General features: G+C 33.3%; 1 protein-coding gene and 1 pseudogene across 2 annotated transcripts; both read right to left on the minus strand.

The window, feature by feature from the left end:
- On the minus strand, positions 1,473-3,161 carry LOC107637292 (annotated as a pseudogene).
- Positions 14,563-17,437, minus strand: LOC107635329 (replication protein A 70 kDa DNA-binding subunit C-like). 2 transcript variants are annotated; one of them, XM_021122032.1, is made up of 10 exons: positions 16,934-17,437; positions 16,576-16,846; positions 16,405-16,504; positions 16,189-16,313; positions 16,008-16,092; positions 15,779-15,914; positions 15,545-15,708; positions 15,352-15,466; positions 14,890-15,256; positions 14,563-14,800 (listed from the first exon to the last, which is right to left on the minus strand). In XM_021122032.1, the coding sequence occupies exons 1-9, from the start codon at positions 17,225-17,227 to the stop codon at positions 15,050-15,052; spliced, it is 1,497 nt and encodes a 498-aa protein (XP_020977691.1). In that variant the 5' UTR covers positions 17,228-17,437; the 3' UTR covers positions 14,563-14,800; positions 14,890-15,049. The 2 variants fall into 2 exon arrangements, with proteins under 2 accessions (XP_020977691.1, XP_020977692.1); XM_021122033.1 differs by lacking the exon at positions 16,934-17,437 and having other exon boundaries at positions 16,576-16,743; positions 16,811-16,846.

Here is a 19,452-nt window from a genome sequence, read left to right on the forward strand (position 1 = left end):
CGGTCAAAATAAAAATTCTAATGCAACTAAAAGAGTGATAATATCTTAAAAAATAGTTAGAAATTTAAAAACTTGGGTATGTCATATCATGACATAACTGTTGTTGTCTCTGTATCAATTGTTTAACATGATATTACTTATCTCAATGGTATTACTTAAGAAAGAATGAGACAATAAGCTTGTGCAGTCAAGTTAAGCCATACCTTATTGATGTCTGAGGTTGTAAAATTCATTCATTATAATCTCTAAACTAATCAAAGCAGTTTTGCTCTCTTATAATCAAATATATGCTTCAAGTGGATCCTTTGTTAAGCTACTGTATCATCTGAAACTGCTGTATTACAAATATCAAATATCAAAATTTTGGTGTTTACTTAATGAAAAAAATGGTCTTCAAATTGAATTTTAGTACTATGCAGTATAACATAAAAAGAAATAGAAAGCAGACTACATATATAAATGCCTCAACATGATCAATATGTAGTATCTACATATTTACGAATGCTAATGGAAGTGGTGGATCCAACACCAAAGCCAATCAGTAGACAGTACCACAATGTCATACTTTACATGGTCATGAGAAGCGGAACCAAAAGGGCCATTTATAAATAATTTTGGACAATGAACTGATCTCTTTAAGGTATAATGGAGATAATATCACATTCTTGAGGTCCATCCTCAGTTTGAAAATAATCTTGACTCTATTTTTTTACAATTGAATTAGAAAAATTAAGGACACATCAGAATATAAAAAAAGTACAAAAACAAAAAGAACAATGCTCATCGACCCTAAAGAAATTAGCCTTTTCATAATTGGAAAAGTCACTAATTTTTTTTCCAGGGAAAGCACAATGTTTTCTTTAAACCATTGGAGCATGTGGCATATTTAGTCGGGAAGTTGCACCAGATTTTCCTCAAAATCCTAATAATAGCTATTGTTCAAATACAGATTTTATTGTTTTAGGAGGAAAAACAAATTTTCATCAAAAATTACTTAGTAGATACTTCGTAGGAACACCAAAATATAGTTCTAGTGAAGGAAATGGATTTTATACATTTAAATTTTACCTAGCTGTTATCTAGTCTTGTTTGATATTATCTAGTATGAAAACTATCACTTTGAACAAAATCTTTCAACCATGCTGGCATTTGACTTGAATGTTTGTGTGGGTTCCATAAGATTTTTTTTTGAATTTAAGCTAGACTGATTTATAACTTTAACTTAGTATTTTTTGAATAATCATGTGTCTTATATTTTACTCAATATCACATATATTTTGGGTGCTCCCTAATTATGATGTTTTGATCCAGTTGGGTACACTGCCACAAATCTTATAATACACTACAAATGATAACTATGGGAAGGTGGATCAAGCTATTTAATTGGAAGCCATTTCCTAAATATTCAAGGATTTCCGTGGTATGTATTTGGACATCAATTCTAATTATTTTCCCTGCAATACTTGTAATGTTCAACATATGTTTCTGAATACTTCTTTGAAAACGACATTCTCTGTTTCTTTCTTTTGATCATCATCATGACATAACAAAATCTTCAGTCCTGCCTTATTTGTCACCCTGGAGATAGCAACATATAGCTGGCCATGTGTGAATACGGGTTTCTTTAATATTAACCCAACCTTTGATAATGACTGACCTTGGCTCTTGTTTATAGTCATCATGTATGAAACCATAATAGGAAATTGTCTCAATTGAAATTTGAATGGTATTCGATGGTCAGAAGGACTTAGGGTTATCCTTGGTATAAACACTTTCTGCCCCTTATTCTTGCCCGCACACGTTCGTGCTTCAATTATGTGTTTTCCAAGCTTAGTAACAACCAATCATGTTCCATTGCACAATCCTGCGGAGTGGTCAATGTTTCTTAACAGCATAATCGGTGTTCCAATTTTTAGTGTTAACTCATGATTAGGGACACCTGAGCACTTGATTGTGTTTAGGAGTTCAGGAGTGTGTATTGAAGCCAATAAATCGTTATTAGGCTCTGTGGGGCATGCCTTATCAGAGCTAAAATATGTTTGCGCTTCAGCCGGATTTAAACTCATCATGTAGTTGTTGATCTCATCGACTAACTGCAGTGTTGGTGCAAGGATAGCTCGATCTTCAATCTGTTGGTCAATATTTCTTCCTGAAAAGATTTCAGGATAAGTTACTCTACATATTGCTTCAATTGGGTCTACCCAATCGGAAACCAATATGTCATCGGGAATGACAACCTTTTCGCCTGTATTCGATCGTGACCCTTGGCTGCCGTCACCTATACTTAGTATCCAATCAGCAAATTCTTTCAACTCAGATGACCTTGAGTTTGAATCACTTGATTTTAAGCGCATGTTCTTTGAAAGTGTCAAAAGCTTGCAGTCATCCCACAAGTATGATGAGTTGATAGTGGCATTGACTATCTCTTGCCTAGACCCTTTCGGGATGACTGGAAGTATTTGGCGAAAATCCCCCCCAAAAACAATTGTCTTTCCTCCAAATGGCTGCTCCAAGCTATCTGTGTTATTGAACCTTAATATGTCACGCATGGTTCTGTCAAGAGCTTCAATACAAAATCTATTTACCATAGGTGCCTCATCCCAAATTATCAACTTTGTCTTAATCAAAAGCTCAGCTAATGCACTCCCTTGCTTAATATTGCATGTTGAGAATTCATCTATGTTAAGTGGTATTGCGAAACGTGAGTGAGCTGTCCTGCCTCCAGGCAACAAAAGTGATGCTATCCCGCTAGATGCAACTGTTAGAACAATATGTGATCTAGACCTCAATGCAGAAGCTAGTGTCTTCCAAACAAATGTTTTTCCTGTCCCACCGTACCCATAAAGGAAAAATACTCCACCTATCCCGGTTTGAACTGCGGCAATGACTTCGTTATATACTTCTCTTTGTTCATCAGTTAATAGTCCTAAGTAGGTTACATGCTCTGCAGCTAGTTTCTGCCGATCGTATCTGAGTTCATCGCAAATTAACCTATTCATGCCATTGGGATACAGTAAATTGTTACATTGGTTTGTATCTGGCATAGGCATTGGTGGAAAATCTTTCAGACTCTTGTTGTATTTGTTAAGTATATTCTCAATCTCCATTAGGGTCAAATCTTTGATCTCATCCTCTGTGAGGACTAACACTGTGTACATAATAGCAACATATATGTCAAATCATGTATTTGATTAAGAAAAAATTGTTAACTCAAATCGTAAACACTTGCAAAACCTTGCTTCTAACAATTGGTCAAATTTTTCAAATTTTTATTTTTTTTAATAAAGTGAATCTAATAAAATGAGTCCAAATCACTATTATATCTAATACCATGTCCACTAAATCTTATTTTTATATCCTATTGATTCATACTATTTATTATTATGCATGAAGTTATATGTTTAGGCAAGCCATAGCAAGCTGTACATAAATTGATATAGACTTGTATTCTAAAAATTCTACCAATAAATATGAAGATGTTAATTATTATGTCATAAATAATCACACTATCCTTATAATGCCACAAAGTTCATAAATACCTTGATTATCGAGTAGTCTCCTGTGTCTATGAAGTATGTCATCACATAATAAAGTCCATGTTTCTTCCCATACATGTTCTGGTCTGTCCATTGAATTGGAAAATAACAATGTAGCAAAAAGATTCCTTAAGTATGTACCTGACCCCCAATAACTTGCTTCCACTATTGCTTCAACATATTCCTTATCATCATCTAAAAGACCACGTGCATAACATGCATCTTTGAATGATGAGTATACAACACCATCTATAGTTCGAATGTCTTCATAGCAAGTTGATCCCCTAACGTAATTGAGTAGTAGCCTTAGGTAATATCTCTCACCAGATCCAGGAGGCACAAAGAAGATTCTTCCAATTACAGCATGGCTCTTCTGAGGCAACCACACACTTTCCTTTGCCTTCCACACAAAATGTATAGGGAATTCTGCATAAGTTAGCGACCTTGCTTCTGAGTAGATCTTGTTGGCTTGAAACCAACCGAGAAACATAGACTCTTTGACAGATGCTTCTCGGATCACATCATCGAGCTTTTCATTATCTTTAAAGATCAAGTTTTGTTCATCGGGTAAGTGAAATCCTAGACGAACAACCGAGGGATCTCTGTAGTGTATGTTGTAACCAAAGATCCTCCAAGCAGCTTCACACGGAGAAATGTACCTACAATCATAGTACATACTGACTTCATCATAGTCATCCATGTTCTCTTTGTCTGCAGCACTTTTATAAAATGAAGCCGTTACACGGTCATGACCTTTATTCACATATTTGAACAAATACTTAATAGATCTTGACTGGTTACACCACTCAACATTAATATGGGCACCATATCTCATGAGTAGAAACCTATTGTGTGGTACCACGTAACGGTTGTCAAGATCGACTCCTGATTTGTTGATAGTCTTTCCATCTTCTCTTCGTCGATATACTGGGTAACCATCATCATCAATAGTAGTACTCTCAACAAACCTCTTAGGGAAGTGTCGAATGCATTTAGCATTTTCCATACATGGTGAATCTTTCTTTGCCACTCCACACGGACCGTGCATCATGTGCTTTTCGACTGCATCAAAGTATTCAGGGTCTGTCTCTTTATCGGGTATCTCAGCTGATATAATCTTATCAATATCTTCGGCAGTGGGAAATTTGTCATCCTTGTGTAAGAATAGTAGAATGTGTGCATGTGGTAACCCACGTTTCTGGAATTCGATTGTATATACCACTGTAAGATTCATAATGAAAAGTTCAAATCCATGACAAATAGACTCTCATACATAAAACATTATATCTATTGCTAATGGAAACTTGAGACATGACATAATTGGTTTTGACTGGACATACCTGCACTAACTCTACCAAAAACTTTGTTTGCTCGGACATCTTTAATTAGTGTATCTAATTTGGCCTTGAAAACCCTACAAACAATATCGGGTCGATCTTGTGGATTCAACTCTCTATTGTTCAAAAAGTCTTCAACCTCAGGCCACTTCGGATTGCACGTGAAGGTTATGAAGAGGTCTGGATAACCAACAACCTTACATATTGCCATTGCATCCTGATAGTTTTGTATCATATATCTTGGTCCACCTGTGAATGATGAAGGCAATATTATACGCTTGCCACATGATGACGGCGTTGTTTCTCCATTCAGTACTGCTTCCTTTACTCCCTTATACATCTCACACCTTAATTAGAACTTTTGGTGCTTCTGGTAGGTGTGGTAGTTGGACTTGACCTCCTTTACAGCACATCGTGAATTTGGGTTGGTCTGTGTTATAACTTTTGTTTATCCTTTCATCGTACCAAAAAAGGGCACTGCAGTGTTCGCATATATACATTGCATCTCCCAAGTGCAAATACTCTGAATTTTCAATATTAACATGAACGGAAAAATCCATTAATTACATGCATGAATATAATTTGCAGAGTTTTAATAATAAATTGATCCTTTGAATATCTCTCAACATACCCTTGCTTGCCTGCTCCTTACGACTGGCAACTCTAGCATCCCTTGCTAAAGCCCTTCCACCTGTGTCATGCATTGGAAGATCATTTCATTATTAGAACGGGTTAGACAAAAATAAATATATATTATTAAATATCTTTTCCTAATTCATTTTAATATTACTAAGAATGCCTTAAATTTTGTAGTTAAGTGAACTTGTAAACTATTCAGTTTTTAGGAATTGAAGAGTGAAATTCATAGCCATTTAATATCATACCATTGTTATTTTCTTGTCGATGTATGACAGTGATTCCTGCTTTGCGAGCCTTCGACTGCTCTGCATCTATTTTACAATGGGTCAAAAATCAGTTCTTCATTATTTATAAATGGATATGACAAAAATATCTAACACATATAATAAACTAATCTCGGTTTGTATTGAGTTTAGGACCATATATCAATGCTTAAGTGTCATGTATTCTATATCTATTTAGTATTTAGGGGGTTTAAATTCTCTGGTTGTAACCTTTAAACCTCATATATGAATTTAGTGGTTTTGATGATTTTGAAATTTTATTCTGCAAACAAAGATTAAGGCGTGGGCCTCATAGTTTCGCATATCAATGTAGGCAAATGCAGATCGGGCATATTGAGCGGAGTCATTGAAGGTGGCAACTTGGGTAGAGTTAAAGGGCACAGAGTTAATATCTCCAAGGGCTTCGAGATTTACATATAGACATATGCTAATGCGGTAAGATTGAATAGAGTGGTAAAAAGTGGCAAATTGGGAAGAGTTGGAAGGCACAAAGTCAGTGTATCTATGGGAGGCATAGGTGAAAGGGAAGATTGAGAGAAAGAATGCTCGGCCAAGGATGGAGACCAAGGTTAGTGTCTTCGTTTACATACAAATTTGATAAGTTATCTAACTTTGATTTGCACTTATCTTACAGTACTCATTAGTTGGTATGATTCATTAGTTAATTCGATTACCATTTGTGTTTCAAGCCTAGTGTAGTTTGTTACCATTAGTTCATTACCTCTACTTCTTAAAGTATCCAGTGTTGTTAGATTTGATGGTAGCAATATCCATTTTTGACTGTTTTCTAAGTTACTGTATTCATCTCTCTTCATGGTTTGCATAACAATACTTGGATAGAGTGTGCAATCTGCTAGAGTATATGTTACATTTCCTGTGATGACACAATCTATATCAGAATTTGCCACTAAGCAATAGTAAAATACACTTGTCATTAGTGAACAATAATTACCTTATAGTGATTTAAGAACAAATTCAATTAATTATTACTGCACTTTGTATATAGTTATGTAACTCAAGTTGGGTCTATACATATAATTTTTTCACAAACTGTTATTCTACAATGAAACCTCTACACACTATTCACACTAATATGCAATTAGAGAACGATTTGCACATTAATAATTGGTTAGCAGCAAGTGCTGAAATAAAGCATTATTTATTACAGCTTTACCTTGAGGGAAAGATTCTACTGGACGTTGTTTTTTCTTGGCTAGCTTGTTAGCTCGTTCCATCCTAGCATGTCTTGCAGTATCTGTCATAAAGATCTTTCATAGTTTACCTATTCATAATCAAAGTAAGATTTTGATTTCTATGTTGTTAATATATAAGATTACCTGTGTTAGTTACATCTGCTAGAACATATGGTTTTGTTCCCAAGCTTTCCCGGATCTCATCGTTTTGTAGGTTGCTATTCGCGGTAAAATACCTTGAGTTGCCAATAGTACTGCTAGAGCCCATCTGAACCCCTATGTTGCGTTGCATATCATCAACTGGCTGGCTCCAGTCAGCCGATAATGTTGATGACAAAGTCCCTGCCATGATACCTTTGTTATCTTTCTCACTTATAACACCATGTTATACAACTATTTAGAGATATTCAAGGTACTCTTGTAGTGGTATACACACTATAACTGAAATTGACTTTATTGTGGATAAGCTATTTTTCAATTGTAATGAAAATAACTTCGTTTATATTATGTTGAATGAAAGCATGTTGTCCATATTTCGTACCTTGAGTCTCTCTATTGTTTGACCATTCATTCGTACAAAATTGATCAACCTTTCTCTTATTTTTAAGCGTGTTTCTTTCCTCCATCTCTGCACATTTCAGATTAAACATGATTGTTAATATTCCAAACATAGAGATTATAAGAAAAAGAAACATGAGTGCCAGAAATCATTATACTTAGATCTGTATACACCCAACTCTGTTCCATTCATACTAACCTAAATGGAACCAAGATATTTTGACTTTGTATTCTAAATCTCATTATGAAAAATAAATCTATAATTACTTATACCTTTTGCCCTTGAGTTCAGTGGGAGATCTTTTAGTAGCCTTCCTCTTATAACTATATCTGTGTTTAGTCCTTGTGATGATTGCATTGCCTTAACTTTTCTTCCCCAGCTTTAACTGTTGAGGACTTTTGCCCTGGGAGGCTCCACTTGTGTCTAGTTTTTTTTTGTCTTTCTCTTTCTCTTCACATGTTATGCTTTGGTACATGTAACAATTAACTGGTAACAATGGTTGTGTGGGTATAGCAGGTAATTTTAATACGGTTAAGTTGGCCTTAGAAACCTATGTGAAAAGTTAAAATACTATATTGTTCATTGATTGGCCTCATTGTTACTACTTTATTCCACATTTATCATGATATTAAACCTTTATTGATATAGACCTCATAATACCATGCTGTAATACTAAATTCATATGATATATAATTATAAATCATTTTTATATTAACTTATTATTAGCTATCATTGGTATATATTTTGAATTATGTAGCATCTTTTTTGTAGTCATTTAATCAGACTAATTTTAGCAACCTATTACTAAACACACCTCCACAAGGCCTGCTAACTTTCTTTTTAAAGATAATCCATAATATATTATATGTTTTTTAAATGATTCATAGCCAATAATTTTTTTTCTATAAAACCCAGGTATGGCAATTTATAAGGCCTAGTTGTTGTCCATGTCTACAAACCGTAGTTTAAAGTCCTTCTTAACCTTGGTTGTGAATATGTCATATACAAAATTTATAAAGTCCGGTATATGATAACTTGTTTTTGAGCCAAATATACTTTTCATATCAAGATGATGTTAGTGTAATCAATCAATTCTGTTTAGTTAAATCTAGGTAATGTATTTATTATTGATAATAGATAACCATTGTTAAATTAGTATTAGGGATATTAAATTACGGTGACATGTCTTAATGAATTTACAGAAAAATATGTATTCATTAATATATTGAGTTGAATATGTAAATCTGATTTCAACATTAAATTAAGTGTATATAAATGGGTACATATAGAAAGTTAACCATATGTACTACCTGCTACAACCATTACTACTACTTTAATATCAAAGATAAAAGGATAAAGAAACCTGTAAACCCTAAACCTTTTAAGTTGTTACAAAATTTAGAAGAGTGTATAACATTGATTAACAAACTAACATTGAAAACTCCTTCAAAATCAAAACGAACCCAATAGACGGTTATATTGAAACATAAGGGATCTAACTACATATATTCTACCCTATTGTCTAAATAACCAAACTAAACAAAATAAACTGCATTTAAAACTCAGCAAAATCATCTAAATTGATCAATAGAACTCTAAACCATGTATAGCCCATCTGAATGCATTGTAATTGTCTTCACGTTAACATGTTCCTGCCATGTGCGGTGAACCAAATGCTCCCTTCTTGATTCCATATATTTTAGCCTCGAAATCAGGAAGTCTGTTCGCACGGCATCATTTGCACTTCCTGACCCACCTCTGCACTCCATGACTGTTATTATGTCATTACCTACGAACAATGAAGGAGTGTATGGGATTCCAAGACCAGAAACTCTAATCATCCTCTCCCAGTGGATGTTGTGATCACCATTCCTTTTCATTTGCCAGACCAGGACTTGCCTGCTGAATGCAAGATTGCGGTATGAAATATACCCGACACCATCGTTGAAGTAAGTTAGTGAGTTGTAATCAGATGGCACATCTGGGGGGATCTTTGCCTCATGGAACATCTGGATACGGAGGTTGAACGTGACTATGTATGCTGGCTCAAAGAAATCAGCTCCCTGCCACCCAATCCAATAGACTATCCCGTTGTTCACTATATATTTGGGCCCAAGTTTCTGGACATCACTCTCAAACATACCGGAATGAGTCCATTCTCGTTCAAATGAAGTGTAAAGAGACCATGACATATTTCTTTGTCTAAATGCACGCTTGTAGACATGCACAATACGATACTCAATTTCGTCCTCCAAAAAACCAAACGCATATAGAGAAATGGCATGAGCGGAATGCTTGCTTGCTTCATCGGTTACGTACCGCCTCTTATCCGAGACTGGATTCCATATAAGAAGCCGAGAATTAAGGCCACCCAATGAGATCTTTATGCATATGATTCCGTTCTCAGACCCAATGACTGAATAGAAGCCATATTGGTTAGCATCCATTGGGATATTGAACTGAACCTGGCGACCCGATTGAATATAAGCTCGGACGAACCAAACAGAGTTGTAATCACCTGGGGGATAGCCAATGCCTACAATCACACTCTTGCTTCGATCTTTGTTTTCTTTATAATTTGCCTTCACGAACAAATTAGTACACAGCCTGAAATTCCAACCCTTGCTTAGGGTTCTGCACTGTCCAACTGTCTTAGGATCTGCCTTCACCATGATCTTCCAGATAAGATCCTCACTAAGGTGTGGAAGTTTTTTCATATTGGGTGGAGTGTCACTCATTCTAGCTATACAGTTTATTACAGAACCGCTAATGGCTCTTAGTGTTTTTGAGTATAAATTATGGTTCTTGTAACCTTTCTCACAACTCATGACTTATATATGTTTTGAATGAGAATATCAATAGCCTATATTGATATTTAGAACGTGTCATGTAATGGCTAAGACAACAAACTGCAAAATAAGATATTTATATAAATATTTAAATAAAATTGTATTGACTCTATGCATACATTAGATGCATTGCTTTGTCATTACCTTAATAATGAGTACACCCAATATTGGTGATAAATAAATTAATTAGATGACGATCTTAGTTTGTTTGTTAATAAATACAGGCCAATTGCTTTATCATTCATGCAAATCTAATGACCATTGGATATTAGTGACATTAATGGGTAAAAGTATTTACCTACACGTTTTGTCCTTTGTGCACTCTTTGGGACACCTCATATACTTCTTTTAGAAACTGCTAAGGATGTATTGGAAGCAACACAGTAGTAACTAATTTTGTGTATGACTTGTGCCATGAGTCTTACATTTAATTAATCCATCAAGAAAACTTTAAAAAAAGTTCTCTATATTAATGCCATTTTTATCATTCTCTATATGTGTCGTTACCCTATGCATGTGTGATAATCATTTTGCATTATATGTTACTGCATCATAATTTAATGACCGTTGGATATTAGGCACATTAGCTAGTTAAGGTATTTAACTCTATGTTTTCTCTCTTGGGCACTATTTGGGCACGTAAACTCCTTCTATTAGAAACTGCTAAGGGTGTATTAGAAGTAGCACCTTAGAACCTACGTTTGTGAATAAGTTCTCCAATGAGTCTTGTATTTGGTTAATCAATCACGGAAACTCTAATCAAGTTCTTTCAATAGATTGGTGACCTGTTTTTCATTCTATGTGTCATTAGCGTATGTATGTGTCATACCCATTGTGTATTATATGTTATTGCATCATAATTGAATGACCATTGGATATTATTGGCATTTGCTAGTTAACATATTTAACTATAGATTTTGTCTTGTGCACACTCTTTGGGTCAGCTAAACTCTTTCTAGTAGAAACTTTAAAGGGTGTATTGAAAGCAACACGTAGAACCTATTTTTGTGTATAGCTACTCCAATGAGTCTTGCATTTGGTTAATCCATTAAGGAAACTTTAATCAAGTTCTTTCAATAGATTGGTGACATTTTATATAGGTGTCATAACCATTTTGCATTACATCTTACTACCTCGTAATATATTATTTCTGACAAGGTTCACCATTACTGGTTTTATCACTTGGTATGAGAAATAATTTTTTAGTGGAATATGTTTTATAATGTTAAGTCTTCTCATGTAACTGAAAGTCCGTATGTATTCTATGCCTTGTTAATCATGATCCAGAAATTATATTTATCTCTTAAAAGTATCTAAATGCAAAAATAGAGATCACACACCTCTTTATTCTTTTACAGTTGCACAAATAGAAATGACCACTATTTTGACTACATACCTCAAAAGGTATGATTTAAAAGGTACTACATTATCTTATGTTGCAATGTCCTACTTTATATTGAGTTTTTATTTGATTTAAATGCAATTTCGCCTTCTCTTTGTTAGTGAATTAATGCAAATCCTGGGAACATATCGACATTGCATTTTTTTTTATGGTGCTTATAGTTTTACTGGGTCAATGCACTAATTATGTTTCACACCATTAGTTTGCATAATTTTGTCTTGGACAAAGCCTATTTTCAAAAAAGGCAATGGCAGTCTTGTTTGAACAGAACCCCATGTAAACAAACATTGGGATAAAGACTATGCCAACACACTACATTCAACTCGTCTATTTAATTGAAATCTCTTTCAGAAAAAACAAAGCTTCATTTCAACCCTACTTCACTATTTTGAGCTTTAGTCACTTCGAAAAATCTTATGATCTGTCAACTTGATACCCGAGATTTAAGTGCAACATATCTGATCACCGTTGATTTAAAATGGTGAGGCTCTTGATGTGTGTCAAAATGAGCCACCCTATCTACTATTACCTTAACCATCATTTAAACTCACAGGATAGTCCAGGCTTTCTTTAATCGTTTCCCAAAGAAACCCACTTTGAACAAAGTCCTGCATTTCATTAAAACATCAAGGGAACTTTAATCATGTTCTTTCATAGTTGTAGACGGGTGACATTTTTATCATTGTATGCATATTTCCTTCTATATGTGTGATAGATATTTTGCTTTACCTGCAACCACATATAAATATAATTGAATCCAACTGTTGTCCACTTTCGAATTTACAGATAAGTGGTCTAAATCGGTAAACCATTCATGGTATTATCACTTGGTATAAGAAACAACCTTTACTTGGGATACAATTTAAAGATATATTAAAATTACTTATGGATCCATGTGAATTTTTGTGGGAGCAAGTGCCCATACTATCATTCTTAAAAAATGTTAGACAGTAAATGTGTGCATATATATGCCCCCATAAAAAAATTAGATTTGACCCCATGTTAAAATAATGAAACGATTTAATTAACTCGTGTGAAAGAAAATGATAAAATTTGGTATCACGCAATAATAAAACTTTAGATAGATAATTAAATAAGTTGTGTTAAAAGTTATATAATATCATTATATTTATTATTATTATAATTACTAATATTTAAATTCATATTATTTATTTCTTTACAAAATAAAACAATAATTACGTGAATGCCTATTAATATATCAGTATGGATATAGAATAAAAAAAAATCAACCATTATTTTTATATGATTTAAATGTATATGCTCTGATATGTTCACACTATGACTTTGCATGAATTTGGCTGACATTATCCCCTTCCTCAAGAAAGGCAATAAAGGTTTACTTGTTTTAATTTTATGGTGTGGATAAAGATTTTGTTTCTTCCTTCACTATGAATAAACTTCACCGAATAGTTCACATATTTCATTCATCGTTTCCCAAATAAAGTCACATTTAAAAACTTTTTGGAAGCTTGTTCCACACAACTCAATGTAGATATGTATTTGATCTTGTGATGCAATTTATCTGCTTTATATAGTTCTGATAAGGTTTTAACAGCTCGCTGCGTTACACTTTTATGGAATAAGTGACTTTTTTATCCAGCTCATCAATTATAATTTCTCACACCCTATGTTAGCTGACCTTTCCACGTTATTTAATACAGTTAGATGTGTAAATGACGCATATGACACATTGTTTCTTTGGTCTTTGTGAGCATTAGTAGTCTGAACCTATAACTGGCAAACTACATTAAGGATTGAGATACTGGTTTGTAAACTTAGCTAAAATTGTTAGCAGTGCATCTGTTTAAATCCAGCATACTTGCTGATTTTGCATTCATTTGAATATAACGTAGTCTCACGTCTATTTGATTACAATACTTCAATCACATGGACTAATTGGCTTTATCACATATTTACACTAATGACATCAAGCATAAGATATTAAAATGATAAGTTGATAAACAAATTCTCACCTTTGCATAAAAGTGTCACACTCTCTTATAAGTATACACTTATAAAAAATGCAACAGAGTGTTTGTAATGCCACTTTGTTAGTTACATATATCATGATTATAGTTTATAAAATTTGAAAGATAGGCCAATGCTAAATTGATTAGTTTAGCACTAATACTTTTGCATAGATGTACACACTTTCTTATAATTAGATACCTATCAAATTCTCCCTAGTTCTTTGCTTAATGGTTCTTTGGCAGCTACGAAACTACGATCACATGAATTATGTGTAATGTATAATACCTATATGTGGAGAGTTATTGTTATCTAGCTTGTTGGCTTGTCAAATTTAGAATGATTGGCATTGACTATTAATGAAAGTTGTTTGATAATGTACTTAAGGAGGTTTATGATTCAATTAATACCTCAGCTTTAATCAAGTATTGACCCTTTCCCTATATAAAATAGTGTCTGATTCTAGCATGACTTAGCGATAACCATTGCTATTGTATAAAGTATCCCTAATATTTCATATAATAAGACTTTTTTTTTATATTATTTAGCTAGTCTTTTTATTATGTAACTTAACACAACATAAATATATGAAATCACTATTAATGCCACGTCCTTAAAAATCCAGTGCCTGAGTTGTCATTACATACCATTAAAACATATAGTTCCTCTCTTAATCAATATCTCTATTGTTAAGACTCTAACTCCTCATTACTAATTTTAGTTACATATAAATAACCCTAATAAGACCATTATCAAAACATGGAGACAATAATAGCTAAGCAAAACACTGTTTATAGATATCTCTGAAATAAGTATTTCATAAAGCTCATTCATTATTATCATGAACTTGCATCTTCTGTCTCTTTCCACGATTGCGGGTAAGTTTGTTGGTTGAAAACCCCAGTTCTTCTTCATTCTCAATGTTGATGGGAATTTGTTGGTTTAAAACCATGGTAGCTGTTTTTGCTGGGGTTTTGCACTTGAGGCTTGTAACACTATCCTCCACAACATCCTGTCCCATGAAAAAAAAAAAAACTGTCAATTTTCTGCAGATTTAACACAAAATAACTGGTTCTATAAAGTATATAGCACAAAAGTTACCACAGAATATTGAGAATCACTAAGATTGTTGATATTAACCATAGTTGCTGACAAATCCACCGAGTTACTGCACCCAGTATCCTACAACCATATTGGAGATATTCCTACTTAGATATTATAGCCATATAAACTGCTCAAAGTCTCAATATAATCAAGGAACCTACAAACTTTTAGCACATACAGTTACAGTAGAGAACGTTTTATTTGGCAGATGCATTTCAAAAATTGTATCATCCTCGCAGACCTTCATCACTGTATACACCTGGTCATATAGCTTGATGTTGGAGGATTTGACATTCACCTTAAAAAGCAGTTTTCTTTCTAAAAGGCTCTCAAGAGCTGCAGGGTATCCTTCAGCATAAAGTTCCTGAAATTAAATCACAAAAGTCTAAACTTATAGTTGATTTCATTGACATTTATATAGAGTACATGACATAATACTTGTTATAATTTACTATGAACCTCCTCATCCTTGATCTGTTCTGCTTGTCTACCACATAGTTGAACTGTTTCTCGATCCCATAGAAGCAGTGTTATGCTACCAGTGCCATCATAGGCCATCACCTCAACCTTAAACCTATTAGATAAATTGCACAACTTAGTAACTTGTAATAACATAGTCCATCCAAAACATATTGAAAATCTGAACACAAACCTTAGTGATGCACTTCCGTGAGTGTGGCCACACTTTCCACACTCGTATCTATTTCCAATTGGTGTTTCAACCTTCTTCGGACACTTCCTACATGATTTGTAAAACCAATCATCCTTGCCAGAATTGATTGCCACAACTGTTCCAGCAATCCACAAAGGGCCTTCCTGCAAATACATGAGGGTTTATGTAAATGCCATATTATGTAACATGGATTTAAATAGGTTTGGGGATGACCTGTGTAGAGTTTAGTGCTTCCTCTATTGTGTTCACCGTCACATCTCCCCGCTTAAGTTCATCTGCCCCAGAATGTGAGTTGTTTGTGTTGACTTGACTAATTCTGACCAAATTTGAGGGTGTAGCGGCAAGCCTCCTACGCGGCACAACGTAAGTATTTTTTTAATGCTTGGCTACTTCTGACCGTGAAAAGAACATTAATCTATAGAAATTGAAATGTGGATCAGACCTGTCACGGAAGTCGCGAACCTCATCGAGATCGGGATTGATGCGTAGCTTAGAAATGTCGAAATGACTCTGTACTGAGGTTTTCTCTGTTTTTTTATAAAGCTGATAATGAGAAAACTTCATACATACTTAATGTGTACATTGAATTTATATACTATAAGATAAAGGGTTTGGATTCATACCATTCCATCTACTCGGTCGGAAGAACTGCAGGACCACTATCAATGGCTCAACTCTTCCATCATCTAGGTATGGTAGTATTTGATCAACCATGTCCCCAAACAACACACACCCAATACGATAATTACTGCAAATCAGTGTGATTAAACAGGTTTAACCCTTATTATCATTATAACACAAGCTATATTGTGTCACTATAATTCAGGAACACAACTTACTCAAGATCTTCAACCAAAATAGCTAGACGCTTCGTTTCCTTCCCTTTGCTTGTGATGAGTTCCCTGGGATCTTCCTTTCCAACCACTTCACCCATAATATCTGCGATATCCAACTTATTGTTAGGTAGTTATGAGTTATACACTAAGCAAGTGAAAATGTATTCGCCTCACCTACTAATTGAGAGTCATCGATCCTGTCAGCATTTAACAACTCTGGAATTTGCGTTAATCGAAACGCTTGAAGTGGGAAAGTTGGATTCTCCACCAAGAGCACCACAGTTCGGTGAGAGAAGTTTAAGGTCCACCGATTCATAGTTGTCTTGGTTTTCTCCCTCTTGTCTACAACAATGAAATTTGACATTTTATACATCTTGAACTCAGCAAGGTTATCATTCCATCTACGTACCAACGCCTTAGGGACCGAAGCTTGGATCCTCCCTCCCTGTAAGATAGTAAAATATAGCTCAATTTGGAATGCATGTGTGAATGTATAAGATCATGCAGTTTATATTCAATCAATATTACTTGCCTGACTATCTTGAAGAACCATTTCAATGCTATTGATCTCTTTAAGATTGTACCGGCTAGGAGCTTCCCACAAACGAACAACATAGACCAAGAAGTTCCATGCAAGTTTTTTCGGACTGATGTCCATCAACATATCAAACGATTCAGCCATGGTTAGTTTGATAAACGGAAAACCACTACAATCAGCTAGCCTTTGACACTTTTTCAAACTGGAAGAAGTGATGTTTAGAAAGATAGAGGTATGAACATTAGATGCATGCTCCTTTATATAATGAAGTTTGAATCTCAAAGACATAAAATGCCTGTTTTTGCCACCCTAATAACTATTATTTTATATTCATTTCAAGATTTGATAATGACTATTATTTTTTATTCATTTCAGGTTCAATACATATGACACTACATATTTTGGTGTCGTCCACGTGTCAATCACTCGGCGCACCACTTGTCGATTGAACAATCAGCTACTACTCTACTATAATATATAGATAGATACATCTGTAACACTAATAACACAGAAATAACATAGGCAACTTTTTTTTTTTTAATGCCGGATATGAATATAAGAGAGCAAATACTAAAAGCCAAAGTTAGTTATCCATGTCTTTTCCTCAATAATTAGCTAAATAAAGCTTGATCTTAACAGATGGAACTATGGATATATCATGAATCACATCAATTTTAAAACTCTAATACTAAAACCAGGGGCGGAGCTAGAACATTTTTTTAAGGGGGTCAAAAATTTTTAAGGACCAAAAAATGAATTTCTTACTTAAATTTTGTTGGAAAAAATTATTAGGAAAATATTCCCCAAAAAAAAAAAAGCAATATATTGTCCGAATTTAAACACTTCACACATATGATTATATACATTAGTTTTTATTGTGTTAGACCCTTATATTTGTTTAATAAATATAAGGATAAGGTTGTTTAGAGAGAAAAAAAAGTATAAGATAAATTTAATGTGTAAAGATACATATAAAAATTAACACTAAATATTTTCTATTCTTATTTTGAACTCTTAATTAAACATAAATAAACTATATTTTTTTTAGAAAAAAGAGGCTAAATTTTAAAATTATTCAGTATTCAGNNNNTATAGTTTAAATTTTTAAAATAAAAATTTTTTAACAACTTTTATTAACGTGGTGCATGCTAACTCTTTCCTTAATGTCGTACTTATTTGTTTCTTTTAACAACTAGCTAGAGATGAATATTGAATTATTGATGAATTGTGATTGTGAATTGTATAGGATCAACATAATTTGCATGGCTGCATGGTATAGAACTAATAACTATGTTAACTGAATTCTGGTAAATCAGTTTAACACCAAAACAGAATTTCTATTTTGTATGCTAAGTAACAGCTTTATCGATCTCTCTGCTATGCTTAATCTATGCTTGACTCCATTAACTATGGATTAATTATGTAAAAAGATAAGGGTTAATTTGAAGTTAATTATCTCTTTCCAATCAAATTTTTTATAGGTTTACATATATACGTGTTCGTCTGTAACGAACATATTATAAGACTGCGTTTATTTCTGAGAATAAAACAAGAAAAGACATTGAAAATAAGACATAAAAGAATAGAGATACAAAATTTTGTGTTCTTAAATTTTATTTGGTGAGAAACTAGAACAAATTATGAAAATTTAATTTATTTTCATTTTTTTTATTTAAAAAATTTGAGATGAAAAATATAATTATGAAAAATTAACAAAAATAATAAATGAAAAAATGAAAAATAATTTGTATCTTTTATTAGTGTCTCTGTATCTTTCCTGTATGTTAGGATGGACACAAAATATATTTATTCAGTGTCTTTAGACACAATATCTCTGTCCATATCTTCTTTGTCAAACACAATTTTGTATATCTGGATTTCTGTCTCAGTATCCTGTCTTTATAAATAAACGTAGCCTAAAAATAGAACAATATAATTATTCGTGTGCATTAACAACTTAAATTTTAAAAGAGATGATTTCATAAATTAATATTAAATTTCTATAATTAATAGACTTATACATAAATTAACCTTTAATTTAATTTAATGTTAGTATATAGAGTAGCTATAACTAATAGATGAATGAAGTAAATAAAGGAAAACAAAAAGATTAGTCAGGTAAAAGTTTGTTTTTTTTTTAATATTTTCCTTTCTATCTAGAAGCTTTGTTGCATTTAAATTTATTTGTCCAATCAAGGCAGCATCTTGATATTATATTAATTATAATAATTTTGAGTATTATTTGACTCATACCGACCGAGGATTTGCAATACAATGACACTTCGAAAAAAACCAAAAAGAGAAAAACTCAAACTCAAGCTTTCACTTCACTGCTGAAACCGGTCGAATGCATGTCTCAACAACGTTGCCGTCATTTTTATATTACACCTTTAATTTGTGTGAAAAGTGACAAAATTAGTTATGTAAATTATTGAAACTATAGATTTATGATTAGATATGCTATCTTATTGGAATTTAAATCTTTTATTATATATAAATTGAGATATACTTTA

Source organism: Arachis ipaensis, chromosome B04 (assembly GCF_000816755.2).
Source record: "Arachis ipaensis cultivar K30076 chromosome B04, Araip1.1, whole genome shotgun sequence".
In the NCBI taxonomy this organism is placed as follows: Eukaryota; Viridiplantae; Streptophyta; class Magnoliopsida; order Fabales; family Fabaceae; genus Arachis; species Arachis ipaensis.

Excerpts from the sequence above, each read along its gene's own strand:
- LOC107635329 (XM_021122032.1), bottom strand. The coding sequence starts at position 17,227 with ATGTCTTTGAGATTCAAACTTCATTATATAAAGGAGCATGCATCTAAT. Across the intron at positions 16,847-16,933 it reads TGGTTCTTCAAGATAGTCAG|GGAGGGAGGATCCAAGCTTC; the intron begins GCAAGTAATATT and ends ACTATCTTACAG. Across the intron at positions 15,257-15,351 it reads AACAGATCAAGGATGAGGAG|GAACTTTATGCTGAAGGATA; the intron begins GTTCATAGTAAA and ends ATTTAATTTCAG.